The sequence below is a fragment of the Microcaecilia unicolor genome, chromosome 8 (assembly GCF_901765095.1).
Source record: "Microcaecilia unicolor chromosome 8, aMicUni1.1, whole genome shotgun sequence".
Taxonomy (NCBI): domain Eukaryota; kingdom Metazoa; phylum Chordata; class Amphibia; order Gymnophiona; family Siphonopidae; genus Microcaecilia; species Microcaecilia unicolor.
In genome coordinates, this window is record NC_044038.1 from 47,845,394 (window position 1) to 47,855,218 (window position 9,825).

Consider the following 9,825-nt stretch of genomic DNA (forward strand, 5'->3'; position numbering starts at 1 on the left):
CTGTGGCACTCTACTATTCACCCTCTCAACTCAGAGAATTGGCCATTTAACCCCACCCTCTGTTTTCTAGCCATCAACCAATCCACAACAGAACATTGCCTCCTAGCCCATAGGTTTATAATTTTCCCAGGAGTTTCTCATGAGGGATTTTGTCAAACATTTTCTGAAAGCTAGATATGCTACATCAACCGGCTCACTTTTATCCACAGTTTTTTTCACACATTCAAAGAAATGAAGCAAATTGATGAAGTAAGACTTCCCTTGGCTGAATCTATGTTGACTCTGGCCCATTAAACTATGTTTGCTTATATATTCCATAATTTTATTCTTTATAATAGTTTCCACTATTTTCCTCAGCACTGATGTCAGATTTACTGGTCTGTAATTTCATAGATCATCCCTAGTTCCTTTTTTGAAAATAGGCATTACATTGTCCACCCTCCAATCTTCAGCTACTAAGGATGATTTTAACAATCTGTAATTTTATATTTGAGTCCTTTCCATGCCCTGGGGTGTACCATCCAGTCCAGGTGATTCATTACTCCAATTTGTTGATTTGGCTCAGTATGTCTTCCAGGTTCACAGAGATTTCTTTCAGTTCCTCTGTATTGTTACCCTTGAAAATCATCTCTTACACCTTTTTCAGTAAAGACTGAGGTAAAGAATTCATTCAGCCTCTCTGCTATGGTCCCTGAGGTTTCCTGTGACCATCAGCTCTGCTCTACATTGATGTATATACCCAAGAAAAAAAGGGGGTGGGAACATATACTCACAAATCAATACCAATAGAAAATAAGGAGTAATGTATAACTCAATCCAAAAAACTATTCCAAATCTCTGTATAGGAAAGGAGGCAGTAGGGCATCAGGTATACATTAAGAAAAGGCTATGAGACCTCTAATAGCTCCAGCTATTTCAAGTCTTCAGCCTAAGCATACCTTCAATCACTTGCCCAAACCAACCAACCTCCCTAATTTATACATTCCAAATTTAATTTTATTGAAAAATGTCAAACTATAAATTGCATAAACAAGTTCTTTCAAGGAGAACCTATATCTAAAAACAGCAGCCACTTAGCTTGTATTGTAGATTCCTTCAGCATAATAGCGGTATCAAGCACCCAACCCCCACAGAATGCATCGCTGGCGTTTCAGTCCAATGACCTGCTTCCAGGGTATGTAATGGGTTGCAACAAATTAAGCTAGCAGCCCAAGCTGCCAGTGTTTAAATTATTTAATGCAGCTTGGACTACTATTTAGGACGCGGTAACGGCTCCCGCGCTACTCTGGTGCTATTCGGGTAACACATGGTATTGTGCCTGTACTACCCAATTAGCGAATGCATGCCTACTGGCAACCCATGGGCACACCTCCCGCACTGGAAGATAAAAAATATTTTCCAGTGTGGGATTAGCATGCGTTGAGCGTGAAACAACCACGGGACGCCTCACCATGTCCCACAGTAGTGCCCTTGTACCACACAGTAGGCCCGTGTTAGGTCTATCATGCCTTAGTAAAAGAACCTCTAAATGAGATCTGTTAATATGTGATCTGCTTAGGAAAAAGTGGAATACAAATTAACAAACTAAGGGGTCCTTTTACTAAGGTGCACTGAAAAATGGCCTGCGGTAGTATTGGTACATGCCTTTTTTAAATTTTGACCCAAATTGGACGTGTGGAAAAATGAAAATTGGTGGGTGTTCATTTTGGACCCATTGACATAGTGGTAAGGTCTCATGCGTTAACCGCGTGGTAAAGGTCTTCGCGCGTAGAATGCCTTTTACTGTCCGGTAGTGCCGTGTGCCAGAAAATACAAAGTATTTTCTGGCACACATAAGGGACGCGAATCAAAAATGAAATTACCGCCCGGGCCACGCGATAGCCGGGCAGTAATCCCAAATTGATGCGCGTTGGGCACTTAGGTGCCTACACGGCTTAGTAAAAGCGCCCCTACACTAATAGTGCTGCCAATAGGGCATGCCACAGTATAAGAATGTGTACACAAAAATGAAACAAAACAAAACCTAAAAATTCCCCTGCATGCCCCCAATGTTCAAGCCAATTTTCATCTCCCAAGCCAAGAAGAAAGAAACCCCTTAGGGGTCTGCCAAACCATATCAGTCCAAAAACCCTATTTAACAGCCAAAGTACTAAACCCACAAAAGAGCAAGTACAAGCTATGGATTTTCTAACACTTTTCAACTTCTGACTTTGTTGAAAACAATCTCACCTTGATCAGATTGAGGTCATTTTATATGTGCCAGGTTCATGATCCCTCCTTCTTCCCCTTCCCCTTCCCCTTCCCCTTCAAGCACAAACCCAATAAGTGAATTTTCATGGACGTTATCCTTCTAGATGGTGGGAGGGATCGAATAACTGCTATCACATTTTCAGCCCTGGTTGAAAGGAGTTAAAAAAGAACCCGTTTTGGAGCTGTTATAAAAACAGCTGTCATAAATTGAGAAGCTGTCTTATGAAACTGAGAAAACTAAGGAAGAAAATTGATAACTGCGTAAGTAATAAAGAAGTTAATAACTAGCTGGAGATATTACAAAATGGGAAAAATGAGGCCACATGTAAAAGGAAGGGAAAAAAATGCATTTTAATTAACATCTTCTCTTTTATGGCACTGTGCCCTTGTCCACCTCACAAGTACAAGTGAGTTAACAAAATCAGCGGCACATAATACATGAGAAAATACAGAGTAGAATAGAAGAGTTTGAGTGCGTAAATTAGCTTGAAAAAATGAGATTTTAATCTGGATCAAGAGAGATTTAATATGAAAGTGTTTAAAACATCTGGATGTAAATTTATTATAGTGATTTGTTATTAGAGGAAAAGAGAGGCCTTCTTAGTGTAAGGAGCATATGAGTCAGGGGCATCTGTGAGATTGAAGCAAGATGGCCACCAAGATGGCTCTGGAGGGACACTCTCTTATTATGAAATATATTTCCTCCTGACTGCTACACGAACCACTCCTGGAAACAAGATACCAGATGGGAACTATATAACTACAAAATAAGTAAATTGAATGCTTCTAGTATGATGATTCATACAGCAAAGCGAACAAAGATTAATCCTCTTTCTCCCTTCAAGATGGTGACTACCAAAGCGAGGGAACCCTCACTGCAGGCTATCATGTCGGAGCTCCTTTTATTTTATTTGTTTATTGCATTTGTATCCCACATTTTCCCACCTATTTGCAGGCTCAATGTGGCTTACATAGTCTGTTGTGGCAATGCCATTACAGGGTAACAGATACATATGGTGTTACAATCAAGTATAGCAGAGATACATTTGGTAATGCAAAAGATCAAGGATCAAACAATTATGTAGAGAAGAGTTTCAGGGAAGGTTAAGGTATTGAGGTGTTCTAATTTAGTTATGAGTTTTTGGGGTAGGCTTTGTTGAAGAGGTATGTTTTCAGCGATTTGCAAAAGTTAGTTATTTCGTTAATCTGCACCCTGTTCCTCCCATGTTCAATTTACTTATCCGTTAACCCCATTAATGTTGCGTTTACCACAAATTGTATATTCTTCTTACGACTTTGTAATTATTTATATTGTTACTATGTAAGCCGCATTGAGCCTGCCATGTGTGGGAAAGCGAGGGGTATAAATGTAATAAATAAAATTGTTTTTAAGCTGGTAGGTAATGAATTCCACATCTGTGTGCTCGTGCAGGAGAAGCTAGTTGCATGTGATAGTTTATATTTTGTTCCTTTGCAGCTGGGGAAGTGTAGATTGAGAAATGTGTGGGCCAATTTTTTTAGCATTTCTGGGAGGGAGGTCGATGAGGACTAACATGTAAGCCGGGGCCTCTCCGTAGATAATTTTATGAACAATCGTGCTTAAGGAGACTATTAATTCAACCAGGGAACTCAAACAAGATTTAAATGTGATGAAGACAAACTTACTTGCCTGTAATGCTCACATGGCAACACTGGAGACATGGATGACTAGAATTGAACAGGAGCTAGGCCAGCTGGGGAAAAAAGTTAAGGCTCTACAGCCATTTTGGTTGGCTTCTCTAGAATGGCAACATATCAAATTTCATAGATAGAGTCTGGAGGATCTGAACAATCAGACCCAGAGGAACAATCTGCAGATCCTGGAAGTCCCAAAGGGCTTGGAAGGGAATAATCAGGTGGCTTTTATGAAGAAATGGATCCAATAGCTTCTGGATATAACATTTACCAAGGACGTCAAAGTCAAAGTGCATCAGGTGCCTGTGAGAAGCAAGACCCAGGAGAAATACCCAAAAGTTCTCCAATATATGAAAGTGAACACAAATTTTTTAAACACTGACCACGTGGGCAGAATTAGCCCCTGATATTCAATAGTTATAGGTGGTATATAAGGTATTTAAATAAATAAATAAATACCAGACCATGTCTGGGCACTGGTATTGAATATCTGGGGCTAAATGAAAGTGCACTTACTGACAGATCTTATCTGGGTCTTGGCCAAAATTCAACCGGGGCCCACATAAGACAGTTATGCAGGCCCTAGCTGAATATCAGCCGGGACTGGCATGATCAGTCCCTCCAATTCCTCTTCCCTCCACTCCTTTCCTGATCCCCCTTCCCTCTTCCCGAAGCAACGGGCCAGCCCAGGCCGATCCTCCACCTCATCCACCACCCCGGTAGGCCCCACAGGCCTAACTTTGCAGCTCCCTGGAGTTATAGGGGGTATATGGGCAGAAGCCATATCCACCCACTCCTGCCTGGCACAGCTGCCTTTTGAAAATGGCTGCCATGACCACTTGTAGCAACAGTTTTAACAAGGCAGCTGCTCCAGGCAGAAGCAAGTGGGCATCACTCCTGCTTGTATTTCCCATAGACCACCAGAGAACTGCAAAAGTAGGCCTGGGGAGCCAACTGGGGTTGTGGGGGTAGGATAGCCCAGGCTTATCTCTTGCTTTGGGAGTGGGGAGGAAGGGGGGATTGGGACTGGGGGGTGCAGCCAGAAATGCTCAGGTGCTGCCCAGAGATTATCCAGGCACTGGCCAATATTCAGACCGGTGCCTGGTTATCTCCGTGGCTAAAATTAGGACAGCCTTGTTGCTATGCTACCTTTAGTTGCTTCTTTAACCAGTTAGCAGTTTAAATATTGCCACTAATCAGTTAAGTCCTAGCTCCATGCAGGGGCAATCTGTGATTATATTCAGCAGCACTGTTCAGTTACAGTTAAGCCTTTCATGTGCTCTTAAATCGCTTTGAATATTGGGCCCTGTGTTTATACAATTGCTTCATGATCTGTATGTGGGAGGTGTTGATGCTGGACTAGATAGCTGGGTGTGCATCTAGAATGTAACGTGGAGGTTAGGTAGTTGTATGAATGTTGGTGCAAGGTTTTGCTTGGCCAGTGACGCAGATAATGCCCTGGAATAGGATTTATGCAACTGTGATGTATTGTGGTGCTCATAGGCTACATGGAATTGGGCTACTAATCTCAGACTGCGTGAGTGAGATATTTTGAATGGGGTGGGTAGAAGTATATGTTTACATTCTTTATGACATGGAATATAGGGGTGTGTGGCTGTATATGTGGAGTGTGAATTGCCTGGTTGATGAGAAGAATGTGTGCTGTGTTATGTACTTCTTAGCAAAGGGTAGATGTGGGATGCTAGTTTGTTTTTATATGTAGCCTTCCTGATTAATGGGGAGGTTGCTGATTGTGATAAGGAAGGAGGGTATCTGGTGCATGTAAAATGGCAACACCATGCATGTGACTCAAGTAATAAGCAGTGGTAGCTTGCATGCATAACATGTGGCATCAGTGCTATGCAGGAATGCTTGATAGTGCAACATAATTTTCTGTTACTCCACTGTGTAGCATAAGGCTAGTAAAAAGATATTTGGAACGGTGCGCACACTCCTTAAGGATACTTGGTATATTTCTTTTGTTGGTCTACTGTGCCACAACGACACAGTGAGCAATTCGTATCTATAAGCCATAGACCATCTCAGCTCTACACTATACATAGAATGAGCTGGTCTAAATCAGGGTTCCCAACCCTGGTCCTGAAGGCACCCCAGGCAGTCAGGTTTTCAGGATATCCACAATGAATATTCATAAGAGATTTGCATGCAGTGGAGGCAGTACATGCAGATCTCTCTCATGAAAACCTGACTGGCTGGGGTGCCACCAGGACCAGGTTCGGGAAAACTGGTCTAAATGAATAGTGCATACAGAACAAATATGAGAAACTGATATTGGAGGGTTTTTAGAAGATCAGGCCTGGAATATATTTTGGGAGAAATCTATTTGAGTAACATTGTCAGCTTCCATGACACAATGATTATATTTTATAGCACTCAGAGCTATGTAGACCCTCTATAAACTTGCCAAATTATCAACAAACATGCTGGTTCTGTTTAAATGATGTGAGGCACCTTATGCCACATAATATATTTTTATTTCACTTTGCATAGTTATTGGAACTAGGTATGAGGTAGAATAGGGCAAGTATTTGATTTAACCATTGATTTATCATTTAAGATCATTGTTCAGAAGTCTGTGTGTGTGAGAGACCTGTTAGCAAAACCTGATTATAAATAGTTTGATATTTGTATTTCATTGGAATTGAAAGTTGTATTAACTAACTGGAAAGATAACTCCCAGACTGTACATGCTTGGTTGAACACAGTCTGTCAAACTTATATATTCACAGCTGCTGAATGATATCAGCTCCTAATGGTATTTCATAAATCTTGGAAAACTTTCACTACAGTCTGGGACATACAGTGGGGGAAATAAGTATTTGATCCCTTGCTGATTTTGTAAGTTTGCCCACTGACAAAGACATGAGCAGCCCATAATTGAAGGGTAGGTTATTGGTAACAGTGAGAGATAGCACATCACAAATTAAATCCGGAAAATCACATTGTGGAAAGTATATGAATTTATTTGCATTCTGCAGAGGGAAATAAGTATTTGATCCCCCACCAAACAGTAAGAGATCTGGCCCCTACAGACCAGGTAGATGCTCCAAATCAACTCGTTACCTGCATGACAGACAGCTGTCGGCAATGGTCACCTGTATGAAAGACACCTGTCCACAGACTCAGTGAATCAGTCAGACTCTAACCTCTACAAAATGGCCAAGAGCAAGGAGCTGTCTAAGGATGTCAGGGACAAGATCATACACCTGCACAAGGCTGGAATGGGCTACAAAACCATCAGTAAGACGCTGGGCGAGAAGGAGACAACTGTTGGTGCCATAGTAAGAAAATGGAAGAAGTACAAAATGACTGTCAATCGACAAAGATCTGGGGCTCCACGCAAAATCTCACCTCGTGGGGTATCCTTGATCATGAGGAAGGTTAGAAATCAGCCTACAACTACAAGGGGGGAATTTGTCAATGATCTCAAGGCAGCTGGGACCACTGTCACCACGAAAACCATTGGTAACACATTACGACATAACGGATTGCAATCCTGCAGTGCCCGCAAGGTCCCCCTGCTCCGGAAGGCACATGTGACGGCCCGTCTGAAGTTTGCCAGTGAACACCTGGATGATGCCGAGAGTGATTGGGAGAAGGTGCTGTGGTCAGATGAGACAAAAATTGAGCTCTTTGGCATGAACTCAACTCGCCGTGTTTGGAGGAAGAGAAATGCTGCCTATGACCCAAAGAACACCGTCCCCACTGTCAAGCATGGAGGTGGAAATGTTATGTTTTGGGGGTGTTTCTCTGCTAAGGGCACAGGACTACTTCACCGCATCAATGGGAGAATGGATGGGGCCATGTACCGTACAATTCTGAGTGACAACCTCCTTCCCTCCGCCAGGGCCTTAAAAATGGGTCGTGGCTGGGTCTTCCAGCACGACAATGACCCAAAACATACAGCCAAGGCAACAAAGGAGTGGCTCAGGAAGAAGCACATTAGGGTCATGGAGTGGCCTAGCCAGTCACCAGACCTTAATCCCATTGAAAACTTATGGAGGGAGCTGAAGCTGCGAGTTGCCAAGCGACAGCCCAGAACTCTTAATGATTTAGAGATGATCTGCAAAGAGGAGTGGACCAAAATTCCTCCTGACATGTGTGCAAACCTCATCATCAACTACAGAATACGTCTGACCGCTGTGCTTGCCAACAAGGGTTTTGCCACCAAGTATTAGGTCTTGTTTGCCAGAGGGATCAAATACTTATTTCCCTCTGCAGAATGCAAATAAATTCATATACTTTCCACAATGTGATTTTACGGATTTAATTTGTGATGTGCTATCTCTCACTGTTACCAATAACCTACCCTTCAATTATGGGCTGCTCATGTCTTTGTCAGTGGGCAAACTTACAAAATCAGCAAGGGATCAAATACTTATTTCCCCCACTGTACACTTGGGACATAAATATCTATTTCACCTGTATTTTAGAACAGCCACTACATCCGCAGATTCTGTTCTAAAATACTAGTGAAACTTGAGACATCCTGACCTGGACATCTCAATTCTGACATGTCCTATCTAAAATGGGGCTAAATGCATTTTTCCTAAATCTCAAAGGTAGCGCTACAGCTGTATGAGTATATATTGCAATATTTTTGCAGCAGTCAATAGACTATCAAAAGTATTAAATAGACATGATAACTTCAATACGTTAACAAATTTTCAAAGATGCAGATTTTCTGAAATTGAACTGCTTAGTCCAGTTTGCCTTTTAAAACATTCACTAACCTTATAAGTGCATCAGATATAACCAAACTGCTTTACTAGATTTTAATTTAACTAATTTTGGTGGGTCAGTGTAGTATTTCTTTTTACCTCCTAGTATTTTTAAATCAATTACATGGGCTCATTTTCTTTATCGCCTGGTTTTTTTTTTTTTTTCCAGTCTTGCCTGGGGTTCCTTCACCTGTTGTATGGCGGCTTCAGTCACCACTCTGAATTCCTACACCAAGACCGTCATTGAGTTCAGACACAAGCGCAAGATTTTTGAGCAGGGCTTCCGAGAAGAACAGACTTTCATAGATCAAGAGGCCATCAAATATTTCCGAGAGAGGTCTGTGCAATCGGTCTCCGGATCAGTGGAAGTTTTTGTAGACCCTTCCGTGAGCACTGCAAAATCAATGAGAGCAACAGCCTCGGTGGACCTTAGTGAAATCCCAGAGATGCTCGGAGAAGAACAGTGTTAAAAAGACACAAACTGGGATGCTCCTGCTTTTTGTGCTTTTGTCCCCGAGTTACAATCTCACATGTTTAAAAAAATCATGAGAACCCCTTCTGAAAACTGAAAAGAAAACAACTCCTCTGTCTCTTGTGAAATACTGTATTAAGAAGTGTCTGAAGTGACATTTTTAAATCTTTTCTAAGAACTATAGCACTTTTTCATAAACAAGAAAAGCAGAGCTTTTAGGAATAAATCATGAGTGCAAGCCTACCTACCCAAACTCAAGACGTGTGTCTGTATCGCAAGGATTGCAGCCTTTTCTTTACAAGCTGAAGCTGGTGTTTTAATTAAACTGAGCGATAAATACTCGTTACCTGGGTTTCAGTTTTCCACTATTAACATGCCATTCTCCAAAGAGAATTTCATTCCCATCACCAATAAAGATATATCTATGTATATTTATACTTTAAAATGTGTCCACGGTGTTTGATAATAACTAGAAGTGTGTATACAGCTACATGTCTGAGTTTTTCTTGTCATAACAGAGGCACATTCAACAAATACTTCATTCTTATTGAATAGGGTGAACAAGTAAGTGGGAAATGTGTATGAAGACTGCTCATTTAATGGTCGCTCAGATTGCCGCTTTTTTTTTTTTACCCATAGATATGGCAAACTAGAGAATCTACAATAATTTAATCTCACAGATCATAA

General features: G+C 41.5%; 1 protein-coding gene across 1 annotated transcript in view; it reads left to right on the plus strand.

Moving 5' to 3' along the window:
* Window positions 1-9,531, plus strand: part of GSG1L (GSG1 like) — a 244,806-nt gene extending 235,275 nt beyond the window's left edge. Inside the window, exon 5 of the mRNA XM_030212299.1 lies at window positions 8,836-9,531. Coding sequence (XP_030068159.1) covers window positions 8,836-9,136 — 301 coding nt within the window. The 3' untranslated portion in view covers window positions 9,137-9,531. The remainder of the gene's footprint in view (window positions 1-8,835) is intronic.
* Window positions 9,532-9,825: the final 294 nt, after the last annotated feature.